The 23,347-nt window shown below is 38.3% G+C and overlaps 1 protein-coding gene across 1 annotated transcript; it reads left to right on the top strand.

The window, feature by feature from the left end:
- Positions 1-702: 702 nt before the first annotated feature.
- On the top strand, positions 703-22,056 carry SCAMP5 (secretory carrier membrane protein 5). Its single transcript, XM_063449271.1, has 7 exons — positions 703-813; positions 8,662-8,738; positions 9,482-9,610; positions 11,159-11,315; positions 12,630-12,731; positions 13,691-13,808; positions 18,576-22,056. The coding sequence occupies exons 2-7, from the start codon at positions 8,732-8,734 to the stop codon at positions 18,756-18,758; spliced, it is 696 nt and encodes a 231-aa protein (XP_063305341.1). The 5' UTR covers positions 703-813; positions 8,662-8,731; the 3' UTR covers positions 18,759-22,056.
- The last annotated feature ends 1,291 nt before the right edge of the window (positions 22,057-23,347 follow it).

Raw genomic sequence — 23,347 nt, 5'->3', positions numbered from 1 at the left:
CCAGCTTGCTCAGTCATGGACAAATCATACAGAAATGAAACTGGTTGATGACACGAGATAGACCAAACGTTGGATTGCCAGTTTTATTAATTTATTTCATTTTTTTGTGAAACCACTTGAATTTATTATTATTATTTTTTTTAAAAGCAATGTAATATCTTCAATTGGTTGTAGTAATTATAGTGCTTATTGTGCTCCTATAAAAAAAAAGTATTCACGTCATACAATTACATTATATTACGCACAACGTACTTATATTTTAACACTATATATTACACTTTTTTTTATTTGGAAATACTCTTCCAATAGAAGATGCAAACATTCAAAAATAGTTTTACTTTATAGCAATTGAGTCTAAATAGACAAATAAACTGAGTTTACTACACTATAGCAGTGATTTGTTAATGTTTTAGCATGAGCATTGCAGTAAATCCACAGCCAATTTGCAGTGTGTGTGTGTGTGTGTGTGTGCTTTTAATGCAATATTTTTTTAATACATCATTTATATTATATATAATTATCTGTAACTATTCTTTATCATGTCTAGCCTTTCCTGTTTATTATTTCCACAATGTCTGTCTTATTATTACTAAGTAATAATAAAAAAAAAACACAAAAAAAAACCAGCAAGAAAAACTTTATTGACAGCGTGTTTTGTTGTTTTTTTTTGACAGCCAAATCACAGCCAGGCATAACGGTAACTCTCGCGATACTGGGAGCAGCAGCCGAGATTCGGGGAGGAGAAGCTGGATATTGGGAGAGAGAGAGAGAGAGAGAAAGAGGGTCTCCGGGACACCGACAGTGACGTCACGGGTATGATGTCATATAACGGGGGGAAGGGAGGGGGCAAGCTAGGAGGCCTTATGACCTCCCCAGGTATAACATGCCAGGCCATCATCAGGACTGTGATGACGATATGCATGTTGGGGTCCCCATTCCAGTCTGGGGGTGCCATGCATTGTGAATGGGGGACACCATAACCACTGCATCTTCTGACCTTCCTGCTATGGCTGCTGCTGATAATAATAATAATAATAAGACACAGTGATGGTGGTGATGGTCCCCAGGCTGTCTCATTATCCTGCATGCACTGGTAGCCAGTCATGGCTGTCACCATTCATATCTCAGGGTTTTCACCAAGGTGGGAGTTAAATTAAATAAAAAAAAATAATAATTTTAATTAATAGTTTATTTGAGAAATTCAGCTAGGAGTCCAGTTCTTCTTCTATTTTGGCCAGAAATGTTCAAATGTTCACCCTTTTAGGAGTTTAATCGTTACACTCCTGAATTGTAGCGAATTATAATCTGAATTGAGGCTAAAAAAAAAAAAAAAATATTGCAGAATTAATTCTTGCACTCTGCTATTGTTGCTACTTAGCATTCATATTATAATTTGCTACGATTCAGGGTTGAGAAAATGAATCTGTTTAGCAAATAACATTGTATATTTGCATGGGCCAGGTGGTTGAATGACATCGCTGCATAAAATAATGGAAAATTGCACGTTTGGGGAAAATGCATGTTAAAACATGTACGTGTGTACACACATTAAATGTATGAAGATCCAGAAATGTTCATTATTTATGTGTTGAATCTAATTTGCAGTATTCTCCGGTGACTTTTTTTTTTTTTTTTTAATTAATTTTTTTGAGCGGGTCATTTTGAGAGTTTCCGACTGTACAATAAAAATATTAGCCAAATATATTAACCCCTGAAGCAATTATACACGTTCTGACCAAAACAAAACCTAGAAGTTGAACTAAATGATTGTTCAACCATAATTTACCTCTTTCATATACAATGCACCCACACTTATAAATCATTTTGTTCAGGAGAAATAGGGCTTTTATCTCACATCAAATATTTATATGTGAAACATAATTGCATATGAATAAAATCTAGAAAAAAAAGTGTGAGAAATTAATACATTTTGTTTAGCATGGCATTTTAACTGTGCATCTCATAATACTGTTAGCTATTTCTGCAATAAAACATACATGTTGTTGCTCAGTGATGTCTCATGAATACAACAGTACCCCCTGTATACAGGTTTTATGCAGTTTTGAAAAGATACAAGGTCAAATATAGAGCTTTAGCCTTTTAAGATTTTACATATTGAAATTTGCCAGATTGGTCTGCTGGGCTTATATTGCCTTGAGACCATATATCATTATTATTATTATTATTAATATTTTTTAAAGCTCCAACAAGTTCTGCAGTGCTGTTCAATGGATGGACGAACAGACACGTATTTGTAACCAGACGAGTTGGACACACAGGAACAAAGGGATGCAGAGCGTGGGGACGCTGAATGGCAGTGCTGCCTACTGGGCATCTGAGGATTGGCCACTTGGAGGTGTCCCTAAGGGGGATGTCAACCTTCCCCAGTCTCCCACCCCAATTTGAGCCCTCTACCTCAGGGGACTCCCACAAGGATGAGGAGTCTAATGCCAGGGACATCTACTGGGAGTTTGATGAGGACTCTTCCCCACTTACTAAAGGGGATATTAAAAGGCTGCTGTTGGATTTAAGGAAAGTGTGGAAAGCTGATCTCCAGGAAGCCCAGGCTGAAATGGGAATCATCCAAAAGAGGCTCAATGTGGTTGAAGTGAGGGGAACAGCAAGAGACAGCCAGATGAAAGAGACAAAAAAAAATCAAGTGGAAACTCTTACCAACCTGGTCCAGAGGCTGACCAGATCTGTCGCTGTATTAGAATCCAGACACAGGAGGCAGAACAAACATCTGAGAGAGTCAGGGGAGACAACTTACTGCCTTCTACCCAAAAGCTAGTGGCCTCTTTAGGCCTCAAAGGGAGTACCAACCCCTCGGTGGTGATATCGGCAGTCAGAGCTCGTAAAGCATCTACAGCCCCCGTAAGGGGTCCCCAGAGACACTATCATCATTACTGTATGTGACCGTAGTCACCATCACCAGGAACCTCAGACAGACTACATATGTATGTCCCTGAACTATTCTTATGTTTTAGTCACCCTGTGCCCGTTGTAGAATCAGGGTTAGTGTTAAATATTTTGTATGCTCTCCTGTACTCCTGAGGATTGCTACCAACTAGGTTGATTTGGCTATGGAGCCTGTGTAGTGCCCTCTGTTGGTAGCAACAGCAATTTGCACTACCTGAATAACAAGGCTGGTTAATTTGTATATGGCTAATTCTGCAGGCAGGAGAGATGTTTTGTGTTTATTATTTTTTTCACCCTTTTATAAATATGTTATTATAATTCCCTGTTGAGGGCTCATTGAGCAGGGCCCTCAACCCCTCTGTTCCTGTGCGTCCATTTGTCTGGTTACAATTACGTGTCTGTTAGTCCACCCATTGTGCAGCGCTACAGAATTTTGCTGGCGCTATATAAATAATAAAATAATAATAATAATATGTTTTCTGACATGTTTTGGTTATTTGTATTTTATTAAGTTTCTCACAGCAATCTTTACGCAACGAACGTATGGACTAATCCCAAATAAAAGTATTGCGAGTCATTTTCTTTTGGTGTCCTGTGTTGATTTTTAGGGATCCCAATGACAGTCTTTGGACCTGTTTGCTGGCTGCAGGATTTCTTTAGCACTGGGAAAAATCAAGAAAGCTAGGCCTGAGAGCCGCAAGTGCCTTTGTAAAGGCAATAGAAGTCACATTGCAAGCAGAGGTGGATACCTGCCTGGAAGAAGGACTGCAGTGGAATAGGCAGAGGGGCCAATACCTGCGTGGAAGGAAAACCTGGTCGGGTTGAAAAGCTCTAAAAGGACCCCAATCAAGCTGCGGCAACTGGAGCAGAACAGCTTCAGGTTTTTTCTGGTTCCAGCTAGGGAGTGAGCTTGGCGGAGGTACCCAGCCGGGGTACAGGGTGCTCCGTCACACTGAAGATGTAACCACAAGATCTGCTATTATGGCTGCTCCAGAGCCCTGGGGACTGTAGAGTTTGAGGGCTCCTCGGTGGCCTTATATGAAGAACTCCATTTGCAGTACTGACGGGATACAACTGGCTCCAGTCGCCAGGAAACTGCAGGACCACTCTGTCAAATATTGCTGTGGAATGGAGGGCTCCCTCGTAGTCACAAAGGCTGACAATACACTCACCTTAACCTCCGCTGCGCTGACAGCCCAGAAACATTCCTTCGGAAGCTCAACTTGGCGTCTGAGCCACCCACAGATGCTACGACAAGGTTGGAATACATACAGCTTAGGAATGACCCAGCAGAGGGACCTTCGAGACCCGAGCAATTCATTCAGGGACTAATGTTCACAGGTTGCAATTTAAAGAGTAGCCTTTCGCCTTCTAGTGCTCACTTCTACATCGTTTCCACCACACCCTGAGAGATTGCACTGGAATATGTTGTTTTATTCTATTTTATAGTTTTAATCTTGCGAATAACCAAAAGCACTTATTATCATATCCCTTATTGCTCCTAAGCTCCTATAGTGCTCCTATTAAGATCATTTTTTATTTGTAAAATGCTCCTGATATAATGCAGAGTACTATTTTTTTTTAATTTTTTTACATTGCACGTAGATATGTTTTCCTTTTTATGTAGGACTTTATTTTCTTTTATTGTACCTCCTCTATTATATTGATTTGGATGTATGTTCAGTATACAAACCTCCAATAAACTATGAATTGAGAAATAGATATACTATTTTTCTATAGCTATATTTATATTATCTATATTTGTAATACACCAAAGTCAAGATGCAATTAAGCATTATAGGGGAAATGTTACCTTTCTGGAATTTATATAATTGAAAATAACCCTTTTTTATGAGGTGTTCCATTTTTTTAAAAAAAAAATTCTATTATACATTAAATTGTATCATAATTTAGATTACTTCAGCCAAAGCCAGAACAAACCGTGCAAATGAACAGTAGAAATATATAAACACAGTTTCATTCCTCCTCTTTGGATGCGTTCTCTATGCTGAATGCCAGGTGCTAAGGACAAAATCTATCCAGTGATTAACACAAATACAAATAGGTGTGATAGTTGACGCCTAATGTGCATATATTATATATAAATAACAGCAGCTGGAACACCCTAGTGCAGGCATAAGCAAATTCGGCACTCCAGATGTTTTGGACTACACCTTCCATGATGCTTTGCCATCATTATGGGTGTAAGAGCATTATGGGTGATGTAGTCCACAACATCTGGAGTGCAGAAAGGTTGCCTATCCCTTCCCTAGTGGATACTCATTATATCACACAAAAAATCTCAAATATAAAAAACAAAAAACAACTCCGTGTTTAGGTGATATCCTCCCCCAAAAACACAAAGCGCGAGTGCAGCGCTAAAATTCGTGTCGGATATCTCTTTAAAAGGCTCATTTCAATGTAAGTTTATAATTTCTCACTTTTGATACTAATTAATACTTAACACACCGAATTGCACTTTTTTTGTTTGTTTTGTATTTCCATTTCTATGTCTACATGCTGCCCCGGTACATGCTTTAAGGGGTGAGTGTTGTCTCAAACGTTGACAAATTTTGGGCATCTTTTTTTTTTTTATATGTAACAAATAAAAGTTATATTTTATAAAGATCAAGAGTGCGGACCATCAACTCTACATATATATACACACACCAGTTTTTAACATTCAGTGTCCGTCCCGAGGGGCTGGAAGTTGAATGAGTCACATGGAGGGGCTGGGGGGAATAAGACACAGGAAAAGGCTGGGGGAGGGGGGAATGAGATACACGGAAAGGCGGGGGGAATGAGAAACCTGCAGGGGCTGAGGAAGGGGATCAAGAAACACACAGAGGGGCCGAGGAAGGAGATCAAGAGACACACAGAGGGGCTGAGGAAGGGGATAATGACACACAAGTTATGGATCCGCCCCTGGCGCAATGTCTGGGTGACCGGCAGAAGGGGAGCACACAGCACAGTGTTTCCGTTCCTGCCAGTCAATACAGAAGATCCTCTACCGTGGTCCGCTCTGCCATGCTACTTGTAGGTCAGCAGGCACAGGAAAGGAGGGAGGAAGACACATAGAAGGGGCAATGGGGAAGGAAATGAGACACGTGGAGGGGCTGAAATGTGAATGAGACACATGGAGGGGCTGAGGGTGGAATGAGTAACATGAAGGGGCTAGAAGTTGAATGAGTCACATGGAGGGGCTGGGGGGAATGAGACACACGAAGGGGCTGGGAGGGGAATAAGACACCTGGAGGGGCTGAGGAAGGGGATCAAGAGACACACAAAGGGGTTTGGGGAAGTAAGAGACACACAAAGGGGAAAATTGTGGGGATGTAAGACACAGAGGGGAAAAATAGAGGATGAAATAATCTAAAGGGGATAAGAAACACAAAAGGGCGATATTTTTTTTTTTTTCTCACAGAGACTCTCTAATGGATATTGAGATGGCCTCTGTTGGAAAGACCACCTACAGGGCCCTTTATAGATATTATTATTACTGGCATTTATAGGGTGCGGGAAGTGTTGTGGGTGCAGTCTGGTAATGTGGGTACTTTTTGGTGCTGTATCTACTGATGTGGGATTATTTAAAAAACCTTATTGTACTTGTATTCAATTATTGCACTAACTCCATTTTAACTTTATACTGTGACAATCCTCCATTTTGTCCTCCTAACCTGACTTGTTCATTTTAAAACTACCTTACATGACAGAATTTCCCAGCACATCTAATACAATAGAACAAAGACTGTATTTTCTATAAAGACATGATTAACACAGGAATTGCTGACTTTTCCTTAGATTTGCAACATAGTATAGTTTGAAGGCCATGAGAACACAGTAGTAATGAAATGTTCTATTCATAAGAGACCTTGCACCTGGCCACGAGGCCTGAGATCACCGACTGTGTAAAATGACGCTCAAGACCCCTTGTCCCCCACCCGTGTCCAGAACAAACCCACCTCTTGGTGGGTGGACACGGGACTAACCACTTAGTTGTTTGAACCAATTAATTATATTGATAGGAGGACACTAATTCCGACACTTAACAATTAATCCAATTAATGATGTCTATTTGCTGATATTCTAATAATCAATGATGACGTAAAATGTCTCTTAAAAGGACCTGCGCGTCCGCTTTTTAATCACTTGCCAATAAATTTTCTCGAAGTTATTTTAACCTGAACCTTGTGTGTCAGACTTAATTACTTCAGCGTATATACGCAATTTATTTTATTAATTTGGACAGGAACAGATAGACATTTAAACATTTTGGTTTACTGCTAAAAAGTACCATAACACTACTACTGTAGTAACTGCTGTGCATGCTACCTATTCATGTGGCCATAGCTTTGTTTGCAGTCTGGTGCTGTTGCAAGTGAAACCTGGCACTGTGGGTGCAATCTGGTGTGTGATGTAAAAAGTGCTGTGCATACAATCTGGTGCTGTGCATGCCACCTATTGCTGTGGCCAAATGTAACACCACTTGCAGATTCTACATTTTTATTTTTATAATTCTGTTATAGCTCTTTGATCGTGGGTGTATGACTAATTGAATAGTGTTAACATTAAAACAGATTAGAAATTGCAATACTTTGCAATAAATCGGACAATATCAACTTGATTCTTCTAATTTTGCATCAGGTTTCTCAACCCTTTGCATGCCTGCGCTTTATCTGATAATGACTATGCCCCTTCCCTTTATGACACTGTCAAAAAGGGGCCGAGCATTGATGTCATTACAATGTCATGCCCCCCCCCCGAAAAAAATTCCTGCGGATGCCCATGCAGTCACAGATTTGTAAACAGTGCCTTTTTTTTGTGAAATGCAGTCCTTAAGAACACTTCCAGTGGCTGTCTCTCTGAGAGCCACTAGAGCCCTGTAGTATTTGCAGAACTTATATTTGGTATACTCACACAAAGCATGAAGACACTGAATTCTCCCCTTAGAGATACATTATTATATTGAGGAGATGCTTATTTGCGAAGTGTGGTGATTGCTGCTCCTGCGCAGTAGCCTCCCCCCAATGCATTTCTGTTGAAAACACTGGATTGGCTGAGAGCATCAGTAAGATTAAACTTCTATATTTTACTTTTAAAGTGGAGGGGGCAAACCCTAAATAACTAGAAAGAAACTCTGTTAGAAATACACGCTTCTTTCACTTTAAATTTATTTTGCACACCTCATCAATACATATTTCCTAAATATACAGACAAGTAAACAATATTAAACATTCTCGGAGGTGACTTTAGAGGAAATAATGTATTTGTTAATGGAAAACTTCCACTAGTCTAACAAGTTAGACTAGTGGATATTTATGGTGATTCCAATCTGTACTCAAATTCCATTGAGACACAGTACACAGTTAATGCAATCATGAAAAAGAAACAAATTATTACAAAAGTTTTGCATTGTAAATCTGTCATTCCTTGTGATCCAGATCTGTGTACAGAAACCCAACCTCATTTGATTAATCTTTTCTTATTGTGTGTTCAGTAATCCTTACTGGAGTACATTTCCAGGATCTGTCAAATTCGTGTGTTGCCATCAGATTTGAATGATTCATTACCTGCCTCCACCCTGCCTGTTTTCACATACTATCCACGACTTATGAAACCTGTAAACATTGTTGTATTGAAAGCTACAATAAATGTTTTGAGCGAGTAAAGGACAATGATGAAAAATCTAACTATATAAAGCAAGATCTATATATCTATATCTATATATTTCCTCTCTTTTAGTCTTTCGTATTGCTCTGGAATTGAGGACAGCAGCGTTACCTCCTGATCTTAGCCAGTGATTTGCAGCACAATGTCAGGTAAGATATTAGTTGTGGCTGGGTTTGTAGTAATGGGGACTAAAGGTTTTTCCAAACAGTCAGGGTTATTCATTAAATTCACTGAATTTGCAACGAGTAACAGTTTAATATATAAAACTGTGTGTTGTGGTATAAATTGAGCAGATAGCAATGTTTTCGCTCAGGTATGAAGACAAGGAATGAACACAGCAGAAATACGAGCTTAGAGGGTAGTACTTGTCCACACAAATGTATGGCAGAATACTGCTCCTGATTTAATGGGAGAAGACACAGATCTTATATCCAATTCTGTACATATCCAAAAAGGGGTTGTCTTCACACAATATGTTAGATTTTACATAAATAGTCATGTCCAGTGAAATCACCTGGCATTAGCCGGTCAAAAGATGTTACTTGATTAAACAAACACTTTACGACTGTCACACAGATAAGGTGTTAACAGGATATAGGGGGCTGGGGGGGACAAGAAGAAGATACAAATCAGGATCAAAGGCCAGCTGTTATAATAGAGCATCCTGACATTACTCAACCATTGTGTGGTGTGACACAGGATATAGGGGAGAGGTGCTCATTAACCCGTATCACTGTGTTTTCCATCTTGGCTAGTAAAGGGTCTTTCTAAGCACTAGAACGCATACAGCCCGCTGCTTGGTGTCTATGGCACTAGCACCCCTGACCGTACAGTATACTGCCATGTTGTATTCTGACACATAATGCTCACATATCACTCCTTATTCCCACAGAGAAACAGAATAACTTCCCCCCTCTACCTCGCTTTATACCACTCAAACCATGCTTCTATCAGGATTTTGAGACTGACATACCAGATGGTCATCGACCTTTAACCAAGCGCCTCTACTACCTATGGATGTGTGAGTATGGCTCATTATCTGAGCAGTCGCCTTACTAATTATTATACCTCTAATCACAGAACCCTGTGATTAACGAATACGGGCAGAGCACAAAGTAACAATGTAATGGGGAACACTTGCAAAAGGTGATACAAATCACTTGTTTAGGGTTCAGCAGTTGTTTTTGTATAATTGGCATGATTTGCTTGATTTATTCGTAAATGCATCCCACCTGCCCTACTTCCTGGTTTAATTTAAACATAGTAACTCTGCATTGTATAATGTTTGAGCTCCTTTGATTTCCGTCCATTTTCATTGTTTGTATTTTAATCTATTTTTGCATTTTCTCCTCCCTCTCATTTCATTTGAATTAAATTTTACTTCCTCTGTTTTTCTTCTCTTTCCCTTATGTTATCTCCAAATCCTCCCCTACAGTTTTATTTATGTTATTTCTTCCATCTCTTTTTTCAGTATACCTTTACCTAATTACCTGGGGTGCTTCTAATTGGATTCTCTTTTTTTTTTTTTTTATTTACACTGCCCCCTGCTTTATTCATATCTTGTTTTATCATTTCTTTTACCCCACAAGTACATTCTCTCCATCCACTGGTGCATCCATACACAGTTTTCTTTTGCGTATGCATATACCCTCTACTGTTCCCTCTCACTCCTCCTTTTTGCACATTCTGCATTTTTCACAGGGTATATCATCTTTCCTTCCTCCTTTTTATTTCACATCCCTCGATTTTCCTGCCTGCATGTTCTTGGTTTCCTATGATGATTACATTGTCCTTGTCCTTGTCAGTAGTTGCATTTGTATTAATACACACAATCTTCCTGCTACATGTGACTTACTCAGCAGAGATTGTATCAAATCAAATGGGGAAGGAGTCTCATTTTAGGCAACAAAGATGCGCACTTCCGATCTTTCTGTGATCTTACATTTAAAGGGAATCACTCATAGCTTTGTCTCTTTTTAAAGAATATAGTCTGAAGATAACATAATTGGTGGTTGATTCCCTTTAAAGTCAGCATGTAAATACAAGATTGCTTGTTTTATTGATTTATATTGCTGCCATTGAGATATCATTTTCAAGGTGGAATCATAGTCAAAATGACCGGTAAAGCATGTAGCTTTGAGATATATATTTGCTACTGTAAGTGACATGAAATAAACAGTTCTCTGGCTGCTTGCATAGAGTGACAATTTAAGAGTTGGACACATATTCTATTGTAATTCGAAAATGTTATTAAGATGATGGGCCACACTTATAGCCAATTGACCTGGGTGTCACTACTTAGCATTAGATCCTAGTTACATGATTACAACCATATGCCTTGGGAGCTAGTACTTCTCTACAGTGAATGCTGTGTTTATAGTATATTTGCAGCTTCTAATCATAGGACTAAAACCATTGGTCAGGGCGGTAGTAGGGCGGTAGTAGGGAGGTAGTAGATTACAGATCCCTATTCCTGAACTCTGGCTGTCTCCAACTTCACTCTGATCTGTGGCTCTCTTCTCCTTGCTGCATGCGTGTGCCTCTGCGTGTCCCCCATGTGTGCGTGCAGTGAACAGCATCACGCTTGCGGTGAATCTGATTGGCTGCCTCGCTTGGCTGATTGGAGGAGGCGGAGCCGTTAATTTTGGCCTGGCGTTTCTGTGGCTCATCCTTTTTACTCCCTGCTCCTATGTGTGCTGGTTCAGACCTATATACAAAGCTTTCAAGTAAGTATCTGTCATCCTAATTCACGTACTCTGTCAAGCTCTCCTCTACCTGTATCATGTCTTCACTTCACCAGCTCTGAATCACTCTTTCTTTTCTTTGTATCCATTACATCTCATACTCTTTCACTTTATTTCATTATCACTATCTTATATAAATGTTTACCTCTTATAATCACGGCCAAAGCCATGTCAGAGCAAAAAACGTGTGGATTGCAGTGCTATGCAAGGATAATAAAGAAACAAATTACCTTATTAAATCCTGTAGGTGAATGAAGTCTATCATCTTTAGCATGGATGTTAAGGCTACTATTCAAACAGTTATACATCAAGCCAACATGATTGCTAAACTAACACTGCAAACAATAAAATATCACTTTTATACAGTGTGCAAGCTATATATATTAGTCTATCATGTAACTGATCAAATTTGAACTTGTTCAGCAGTTTTTCAACCAAAATTAAATGAAATGGCCGCAGAGAGCATATTATATATTTTTAAAATTATTATTATCCGTGTGAGATTCTGATTTCAAAGTGCAATGCAATTCCTGTAAAAGAAAATTTCAGGTGGCACAGCTATGTCAGATATAGAAATGTGTAACACTGGTATCTCTTCTGGCCTGGGATATAGAGCTTATCAGGGTCCCCCAGTAGTATCAATAGTGCCAAGTTAAATGTTAGGCTTAGTACTTACAATACACTGAGCTAAGTTTGTGCTTCCATCCAGGTCTTCTTAAAAGTGGACTTCTTAAAAGTTCCCTGTGGAATTACAGAATTGATGATCTCAGCCAATCCAATACTTTCCCAAAGGGATGGGGGCGGGGCCAAACACCGACCAGGCCAATCAGCATCTCCTTAAATTCCTGTGCAGCAATGCCCTTGGAAGCACCTCTGGTGGCCATCTGAGGCGTGGTCATTGGAGGTGACCCTAGGCTTTAATATAAACACTGGCTTTTCTCCGAAAAGACAGTGTTCGCATGAAAATGCCTGCAAGGACTGCCTATACTCCCCAGAAAAAAACGACAATGAGCTGTAGTTGTTCTGGTGACTATAGTGTCCCTTTAAGGCTACCCACTTTGCAAGCCACTGTATGCAGTCTGCAATTTGTGGGCATCAGAACTGGGATTTCATTAAATACCACAAACAATCCAGACTTATATGTGTTAATGTTTAAGCACAGATTCAGTCATTCTAAAGATACTATAGAGAGGTTTAGGAGGCTACGGCTGCTGTCTTGTATGTTCCATTGGTCATTGCGTGTGAGTGTCTAAACATTCTTTTCTGTCTATGTTACATGAAACATTTGTTTTACAGGACTGACAGCTCCTTTAACTTCATGGCTTTCTTCTTTGTGTTCTGGATTCAACTGGTGATCAGTATAATACAGGCAGTGGGAATCCCAGGATGGGGAGTCTGGTGAGTTTATTTCATTATATAATATGCTATCCTTCTGAATCTACAGGCACATTGGGTTATGTATCAGGCCCATTGTAGATTTGTGTTTTACATTTAAATAGAGTTTATACACAAACATAGGTAGTGCTTAACCCCTTAAGGACCAAACTTCTGGAATAAAAGGGAATCATGACATGTCACACATGTCATGTGTCCTTAAGGGGTTAAAGCAAACCTCACTCGTTGTTGGTTTTGGCATAAATCTTTTTTAATCTTATTGTAGAAAAATGTGTCCATCTTTGAAGTTCAAATAAAGAATAGTAAAATAAGGACACCTGCGGACATCTTAAATTTAAACCCTGCTTTAGTTCTTCTGAACGATCTATGTATAATTAGGCTCTTGGCTGATCTTAAGATGACCTTAGTCTTTAAAAACACTTCAAACACCATAACTACTGCATAAACTATTTGTCTTACCTGGGGACCTACTAAGAGCTTTCACTAGCTCTCTTAAACTAAGCACTACCGTGGGTTGTCAAAGAGGCAGGGACTGGCGTCTGGTGAATCCCAGGTAAGAATTTAAAATATCAGCAGATGTTTTGACTGCATACATTGAGAGGGTGCTGTTGCACACCTGGCAGGATAATCTCTACAAAGCATTGTCGTGGTTATGGTGCTTGCAGTATTCCTTTAATCAAATTTTACAGCAGGAGAATCCATGTAACATTGTGATATTGCCTCTCTGATGGTAGCTCATAATTTTTGTAAATGTGGCTATATCTGGTTTAATTAACTTTGTATTGTATGTTGCCTATCAGCTATTTGTTTCACTCTTTTGCTTTTGTCACATGTGTCATCTACTTGAGCAGCCTGGCCATTTACTTAATGTAAACGCAGTCTGATGTGTCTAATAACTGCAATAATTCTTTCCCATTTTTTTCTTTTCTCCTCACACTCTAATCCGGCTTCATGCTCCTCAGTGGATGGATTGCAACGATCGGCTTTTTTGGTACAAATGTAGGATCTGCAGTGGTAATGCTGATTCCCACCATCATGTTTACAGCTATGGCTGTGTTATGCTTTGTAGCCTTGACAAAGGTATGTCACATTTCCCTAGAATCTTAGTATGGGCTGTTTTATTCATTGATTTACTATGAGATCGATTTAGGTGGTAATGAGTTATTTTAGTGATATGGATGAATTCTGATGTATGTTGATGAAAACAAATTGAGGGCTCAAAATTTCTTGTTGCCCTCTCACGATTGCGGAGAGGAAATTAAGCCCTGATGGCCATTAAGTTTATTCAGACTGCAGAAGTGGTCTGCACGCAATGCTGATTGGCATCTCATCTGGAAATCAGAAGGTATGTCCCCTGCCTTCACACATTCATCACAGTAGATACCTGCGTTTGTGAGCACGTGCCAGGTTGTGGTGGTGAGTTATTCTTTAGGCTTTGTTAATGGTGCAGGACACAAACTATGAATGTATAACCGTGTGTACATGGAGATTATACTATCAGCATGCTTGTTTTCCCCCCAGACTGATTTATGGCAAATAGTGAAATATAGTATACATGAGGGATCAGACCCTTGATGGACACTTTTAACTTCTGTATCCACATTTTACATTGAGACATCAATATGTTGAAAGGATTACGTAAACAGACTTTGAATCGTAGCATAGCTTTGATATCGCAGTGCCAGAAAGCCCACTCATCAACAAGCTGATTCATCCTTAATTGGAATCATCAGTGTTATGCGTTGTGCTGCTGCAGCTGGTAGATTTTATTGAAAATATGCATATCCCACAGTGTTAAGCTAGGAACATGTCAGCTTAGTTATGCAGACTTGTAAACTAAATGCTGTGCAACAGATTTGTCAAAAAAGATGCATACCCAGTTGTAGAATACCTCCTTTAAAGGGACACTATAGGCACCATACCAACTTCAGGTTGTTAGCTAGTAGCTAGAAAGATCTAATGTTTACGTTTCCTTTATTGCACGGTCGGTTTTGTATTTTCTGCTCTGTTAATAGCCTTCTAGATCCTACAGGAGCCTCCTGTGTGTGATTAAAGTTCACAGAGCAGGAGATACAAACGTCTAAAGTAAGTTACATTTGAATGAAAATGAAATAATTTCTCCTTCATGAAGGATGTGTCAATCGTAGCCAGGCGAGTGATTTAACTCCTAAATGGCAGAACGTTGAGCAGTGAGAGATCAGGGACATGATCTTTATACCCAAACTGCTTCATTAAGCTAAAGTTGTCTTGGTGCCCACGGTATACCTTTAATGCTTTCTTTCTTAATGCTTAGCTTTTCAGAGCCTAATGGAGGTTGCAGTTGTAAAATAGGTACTTATTGGGCATCCCTGCCTTAGACTCATGGTTATATTTGGGCAGTGCGTTTTCTATAAGTTTCACTTGACTCAATGCAACCTGGTCATCTTTGCTTGATCTGTAAACCTTAGGCACGCTGCTTCCAATTATCTAATCAAACCACATTTACAGCTACAATAATGAAATTATTTCATCCTTTATCTGTTCCTTTGGCAAATCTGTGAATTTGCCACACATTTCAGTTACACTGTGCTACATGTCACGTGAAGTGACAGGTCAGTGAACACAAGAGCCCAGAAAAGGACTTTAAATCACAAGACATGCCTACTTCATCTGTAGTTTATGCAAACACATTTAAAGACCTTGCCCTGTGACCTCACCAAGCTAATTAGAATGCAAATGAACGGTTTTAAATCAGAATCATTTCGATAATCGATTTTATGATCAGTACTGAATGTATTATAAATCTTTTTTATTTTTACCCATGATCTATACATGTTCTTACAATTATTTTTTTAGCACAATGTTTACAATATATAAATTTCAAGTATTTTCCCTATCCCAAAATCACTGCAGAAGACATATCCTATTAAACATGTGTCAGCAGTTATCTACAGCTTTTCCAGTGGATGGTGAGCACATGCAGATGACGTTATTTTACTCAGTAGAGGTTTTATTGCAGGCAACAATGTGCTAAATGCGGTTATATACCATGTTTTAGTTTAATTTTTAATTACACAATAAGCAATATATATATATATAACTGCAATGCATCATCTGCATATTGCAAGATGGTCTTCGGGAAATCTAGATGGCACAGAAACTCGAGACGTCATGTTTCCAGTATTGTGTGACTCGCTGTCTTTCCTTGGTGCTAATTATATTTAGACTGCTGCAATAACAAGGGATTTATTTGTATTAATGAGAAATGGTACATCTTATAGTACAGATGTCATACATCATCAAATCCTTACTGTAATACCACCATCTAGTGGACTAAAACAAAGAGACCAGCCATCGAATTCACCGTTATATTATTATTGGTATTTATATAGCGCCAGCATATTCCGTAGCGCTTTACAATATTATGAAAGGGGGAGAAATGTAACAATAAATGAGACAATTACAAAATGATACAGGAAAACTAGGTAGATGAGGACCCTGCTCAAACCAGCTTACAGTCTATTATGAGATTCTGATTGTAAAATCCAAGTAAAAAGGGCAAATTTAGGAATTGCACCCAAACTTTTGTATGTGAATAGTAAAAATATAGAATTATGGCTCTGGCTTGCACATTTGTTTTGGGGACAGATTCAGGGAGTTCTAATTACTACTCTCTCAATAAATAAGTGCTTCCTTAATAACCAGCATGGAGCCAGCTGTATTTTGTTCACTTAGCCATTAAATGATGGGTGAGGGTTAATACCAACTAACGAGGATCCTGCAGACAAACGAGGATAGACTCAAAATCAGTCCCTCTTGGTTAGTACGGGAGTTGCAGACAGTCATTCATTTTACTATACTAATATTGCCCTGTAAATTCCTTATTGACTGAACAATAATACTTTCAGGTCTGATGCAAAATGCCTAATACAGTGACTGAACATTTTTTTTCCTTTACAGTATAGTACAGGTGTCTGACCTTTATATCATGGTCCAGGTATAATGAATGAGGTCAACTATCTTTAAATTAAGCTTTATTTCAAACATGTATATAAAGTATGTGTGCCATGCACACACTAACTGTAAAGGAACTCTCGATTCATTCTGATACCATTCACTTCACATCACTTGGATGTTATTTTTGATACAGAGTTTCACTCATTTGATCTGCCTTTTCGGGTGTTTCATCAAGACATGTTGTACCAGTTCCATTAGCTCCCACAAGGCATATTCTAAAGATTTCTCTAGATACAATGAATAGTGCTGTGGAGGTGTTCTGTAGTGATCTCCACTCACAAGCTTTCTGCAGTTATAGAAGTCACCAGTGTCTTAAAATTACCATTATTATTATTGCCATTTATATAGCGCCAACAGATTCCGTAGCGATTATATTGGTTATATAGGTTGATATAATTTAACATATTAAACACTATTTGGAAAGTTAAGATATGTGAAGTATTAAACGTGTGTCTACAACTCACAAAACTGTGAGAGTGGAACACACAAAGGGCAGGATGGTGGTTGCAGATCCACCAGTAAAGGACTTGTACCAAAAATAAAATATTAGAAAGTAAGGAATGGTAGAGTTGTGAAAAAAAAGTGTGAGCTAAACATGGACTCTATGCTTAGCTCACACTTTTTTTCACAATGGTGGCACTAGGTGTTTGATTTTGATTTATTTTTATTTTTCAGCACTGATTTATTCAATTTGAGGGGAGACAGTCAGAGGTAGTCTTTTCATTTCCTTGCTCTCCTTTAGGGATAGTATAGAACACCCTTGAAGGTGTTTGCTTTAGGAGTTACGGGGATTATATATCTTTGATCTATATTTCTCCTCTTATATGCTGTTCTGTCTAGTATTTTCTACTGGGGTTTTTTCCTCTTTTTATATATTATTAGGGACAGCTTAGAACACCCTTGAAGGTGTTCCATTTAGGAGCAATAGCGTAGATTCATAGTGTGTATATATATATATGTTATCCTTTGACTACCTGTTTTTTGGCTATTTATTTTACCTCATTGTTTTTGAGGCTAGCCATTACATTACAACTTTAAGGTTTTGGTCTCTCCCTCTACAGAGATTTTGTCCATTCTTTCGATATATTTTACTATTATTTTTTTCTTTTTTTGACATTCCATTTATAGTGCCCCCTTCCTCTTAGCAGAATCATAATAAAGTATCTTTTATTTGATCAATTTTGTGGCCCTTTCTGGAATATATACAATATATTATATATCAATGGCCAATTTTGTCCACTAGTGCTCAGTGCTGATTGTTCAGCCATAAAATGTACAAAGTATTTCCTATATATTGTGTTTAAAACCAGCCCTGAGACTCTGCCATTCCTTACTTTCTACTATTTGGAAAGTTACTCCAGAAAGTGTAAAATTTTGGGAATTCCAACTTACTTTTAGGCCAAAATAGCAGACCTTGATTTTTTTTTTTCAAAGTAATCTGTTTTTCACGGACCTAAAATTTGAAAATAACTTTGGATTCCCAATACTTTTTTAATGAATAATCCCTTGAATTGTATTTACTTACCGGAATGTAAAATTCTTACTGTGCAACCTGTAAATACAGTACAGAGAAGCATACATTGTAAATACAATTCTTTTCTCAGTAAGATATGTTTAACAAAATAAAATGATTAAGTGTTCTCTGGGGATGACCAAGTCGTCCTTGTCGTTTGTTTGCACATAAATACATATGTATAAATATCGCTTTAATGATTTCTTGAATATTAATGATTTGCACATTATTATTTTTTTGAGTTGGGAATTGTGGGTTTGCATTTTACTGATATGCTTCTTTTTCCATTAAAAATCTAATTATTATTTACCTACATTTACCTTATTTACCAACAACAGGTACATAAATTTTACCGTGGTTCAGGGGGTAGCCTTAGCAAGGCACAAGAGGAATGGACAACAGGTGCCTGGAAAAATCCTCATGTTCAGCAAGCAGCCGTAGGTGCGGCACAAGCCGCCATGACACAGAACGAACCTCAGTACTCCGCTGCACCAAACTATGGCTACACCAACCAAATGTGAAGAGGTGAAGACGATACTGGAAGTACATTCCCTGGGGTCAGAAAAGCGCCCTATCTACTGTCCCCCTAGTAGTTCACTTGTCTTATCCAATCTCATTTCTCCTTCCCTTTGATATATGGTGTATAATGATTGTGGCGTGTATGTGTGTGTGTTAAAGAGAGAATCTGCCCCCAGTCATAGCAGATATATATGTATATTCATACAAATGAACTATCTTCAGTTTGTAGAATTCAGACAGCCATCTATAAACTGGACTTTTAAAATTGAGAATCTAAAAGTGGGGCATGGAAATATATAAGCAACAGTGATGGTGCTAAATATGTGTACATAACTATGTAAAGAAAGTCATGATATAGATATATATTAAATATGCTACTGCTTTTATCCCTTTGCAGATACCTACATGTTTGTATACACATTTACATAAATACAAATGTTTACGCACGTAAACATGGAAATATTAGTGAGTCAGTTTCTCAGAGTTCTCCCTCCTCTTCTAGAGCCAGAAAGGTTTAGGATCCTGGCCAAATAAGGAGGTCTCACCCAAATAATAATAGTTATTGTGATAGAGGTTGGAGAAATGCTCTTTAGGAGCAGTGCCAAGTAGGAAGTAGTCAGGCCAAGCTACCTCTCTTTCCTGTCCTTGATAATTCAACTTTGATTACCTTCTTTGCATAATGTGCAGTTCCTCTTCATAAATCTTTATTTTTATTTTTTGTGTGTATGCCTTGCACTAGCCAAAGAGAGACTAATTGTGTAATTTAATAAACCATTTCCGCCTTGTTGCACCAGGTACCTGGATGGGCATTTCCTGCACACATGACCTAGCAGGTCCCAGAATGCTTTGTGTATGGAACAGTTTGCAATGACTGCTGGGTAAGGTAAGCAGTTACCTTGGGCAGTCAGAGCAGGAACTAGTTGTATTAAATATCTGTCCATTTGTTATCAGTTTGGCTACTGTAATGTATAGAGGAAAAACATTTGAATTTGAAGAAGACTCTCTGTGACGCAACAAAGTCCTTTTTAATATGACGTATGAAGGCACGGCAGATAGTTGTCAAATCTTGAGCCTTAAGGACAGGGCCAGAGAGTTCACTGGTATACAGGATCAGTGAGGAACCAAGCAAATATCTCTAAGAAGCTTAAAGTTTGATGACCTAAGCTAACCTGCCCTACAGCAGGGTTAGTCTACCATTAAACATCTTGCGTTTATCTATCTGGGTCACTCTTGACTTTTGATTTAATCTTTTATAATCAGAACACACACACAGGTAATTTTACAGGGATCAAAACAGAAGCATATGCAAATCACTTTGCACCAGTACATGCTTACACTGATATAGACAAGCATTTTAAGCACAGATTTTATCTGGTTTACCATCTAACAATTCCACTAACTGTATATTTGCTAGGCTTCCCTTGCTAATAACTTGCATTATTTATTTTTCCTTCTGCATTATAAGCAAACTGAATCTCTTCCTCAGTTGCTGCATTTTTCGTTATTATTTAAACTAGATGATTTGTTCCTGGAAAAGAATAACTGCATCACCATTTCAAACATTGACACTTAAAAATGTTTGATCGCTGTGAAATAGACAGGGTGAGAGTTATGAAACATGAAAATAAAGTCTGTTTTAGTCCACAGGGACAGATTTTAAAGCCCTAAGTAGAACGTATTTAATAATATTTAACTGTACTCTTTTATTTATTACCAAGTCGTTCTGGCCAATTATCCAATGTTGATGCCACTGGTACACCTTTGGTATGTCCTCTATAAAAAAAACAACATGGGGACAGTAATTTCTTTTTAATGTAGTTGCTTAGCCACTGACAACGTTTCCCCTGTGCAGGTGCAGAATTGTACCACTAAAATAAATGTGTGTGTGGTGCTGTGATTCAATATCCCTTTCCCCATTTAGCCTGAACATGGAATTCAGATAATTAAGAATCTTCCATTTCCTCTAGACAAACTTGTAGCACTTTTTCTATTGTGTGTATCTGTATTCTGGCAAGGCACACACAGCCCTTGGGTTTGTGTATTCTACACTCCAGTAAAACCAAGAATGGGAAAATTAGGGTCAATTAAAAAAATTTTGTAAAAGGGATTAACTGTAAGGCAGGTGTATTCTGTTTACTACTTTAACACTACTTATAGACTGATACAGTATAATAAATTGGGGTGCAGAGATCTAGCTATTGGTTTATTTATGTGATTGTGGACCAGATCTGTTCTACTTTACATACTTCTAATCATAGCCCCACGTTGGACATGGTGGAATTGCATAAAGTAGGTTATCATTTATTTAACCTTTTAAAGGACCAAACTGGAACTTCTAGTGTATCATTTTAATTGTGAATTATTATTATTATTATTAAACAGTGGAACTTAGTATAATGACGGCAGCTTCAAAGGGATAAAACTGAAATAATTGATGTCAACCACAAAAAAAATGGGAAATGAACTAGATATATATTATTATGTTTAGATTTCTTTGTTTTTTGCTGTAAAAAAAAAACAACAAAAAAAACATGTTTGGGTGCTACCTGTCAAAGAAGGCAGTGTAAATACACACATCATAGATTCAGGAGTCCAGGTATATACTATCAGAGATATGGGGACTCCAGAAATAATGGAAAAGGCCTGAGTATTAGAACTACTGCTCTTGGTTTTCAGTATTTGCCATGTGGGTAGTTCATACCAAAAGGCACCCGTAGTCTTATAAGTTAGGCTGCTAGCAAGAGGATTAGACTACTCAAGATGCACTAAAACCCTCGGGGGTTACGTGGAATCCTTTTTTTATTTTTCTTGTTTTGTTTTTTGCACAGAAATGTTCTAAATTTACACTACACCCATCACCTCTCTGCGGTATGGAATAAACACCTCTATGTAGCCATTAATGTAAATAGTGAGTCTCTTGACTTTATGGTATTAGGTTCTTATATTAGATGTACATTCCATAATATGAACATGACCATTTCCTCTGTGTCTGTACCTCAACCTCCATTTCCAGAAATCCAGGAGAAATACGTAGAGGTGTCGGTCTGACGGTAAAATAACACTCCCCCCATGACATTAAAAAAAAAAAAAACATCCAGAGTTCTCTGTAGATGGAAAATCCAGGTTGATGGTCTGTGAGTCTGGTACTATTTTAAAGTCTTACTCCAGAATTCTGGGATCAGGTCAATTTTGTTGTAAATCCATGTGTAGTTTCTCTTTAACTTATTGACGTTTGTGGGAAAAGTTGTGGAAATTAAGTGTGTGATTTAAACATGGAAATAAAGAAAGGTTTCAAACTATGGTTTCCTGGTTTACTTTATTGGACATGAATTCTACAAAGTCACTAGACAGATTAAGATGTGCTGCAACAGCAGTGTCTTACTCAGGTCGCTCTACAAACAGGGGAAAAAATAGAAAATCCGGAAAGAGCACACGTTTAAAGGATTTCTTCTGATTATCCTACCTCTTCAAATACAATATTTTTTTATTTTTTTTCTGGTTTGATAACTTCCCTCTAACCTGAATTTTTATTTTTGTACTATACAGGAGAAGTCCTAGACACAAGTTTTCTCTCCTATTTTTTTTTTTTATTCCTGTGGAACCGTTAAGTAGGTGGCAGTGCTCGGAGATATCGTTGCTCCACCATGATGGGGAGATCCAGTGGGGACATGCTATTGGCTGTAAGACAGAGTGATGGAACAAGCTCTGTCATATTCTTGTGTTTGCGATTATCAACTAAAGTGTGAATTGTAAGAAATTCAAAGTCTAGCACAATATTGCCAAACTGCAATTCATGTTATCACTTTACAGGGTTATTTCCTAAACTCCAAATGTTACGAAATTAAATCCAAATGGCACGACAGAGGTAAATTAGCTTTTGTGGAAAAATTCCCTAACTGCTATCATCACAGTTTTGTTAATTTAGCCTAAAAGTTACCATTTGTATTTAATTTGCCGGAATTTAGTGTATAGTGAATAACCCTGTGTTATTAATCGCCATGCTACCATTAAAGGGACACTGCGGGTCAGGGATAGGCAACCTTCAACATGCCAGATGTTACGGATTACATCTCCCCAGACGCTTTACCAACATTATGACTTAAACAGCATTATGGAAGATGAAGTCTGCAACATCTGGAGTGTCGAAGGTTGCCTAGCCCTGCTTGAGGCACTGTAACAACTTAATTAATTGAAGTGGTTATAGTGTCTGGAGGCCCCTGGAACTGTCCTTCCATTCAGTGTTAAGGTCTATAATGTTTTAATGCTAAATGAGAGTCCTGAGCAGCCCATCTAATCTGTGTTGCTTGGGTTAATGAGGAAGCATTAGCCTGAGCAGCAATGAGTTCTTGTGATTGGCTGAGAGTGTCACCCGACCTCTTTCAGTATACCACAGTGTGAGTTGCTGGTATGCATTGGTATGGCTAGAATGTGACTTGGCCCTGATTCAGTGTTAAAGTGCTCGAAACTCGTTTAAAGGAGGGACTCCAGACACTATAACAATTCAATGAGAAGAAATGGTTATAGTACCTACAGTGTCCCTTTAAGTTGTGCTTGAAATTGGGCTCTTGCAAAACAGATTTTCCAAAAGAAG

This window comes from Pelobates fuscus, chromosome 3, assembly GCF_036172605.1.
Source record: "Pelobates fuscus isolate aPelFus1 chromosome 3, aPelFus1.pri, whole genome shotgun sequence".
NCBI classification, from domain to species: domain Eukaryota; kingdom Metazoa; phylum Chordata; class Amphibia; order Anura; family Pelobatidae; genus Pelobates; species Pelobates fuscus.
Note: the sequence above shows the minus strand (reverse complement) of the source record. Positions and strands in the feature narration are given on the sequence as shown.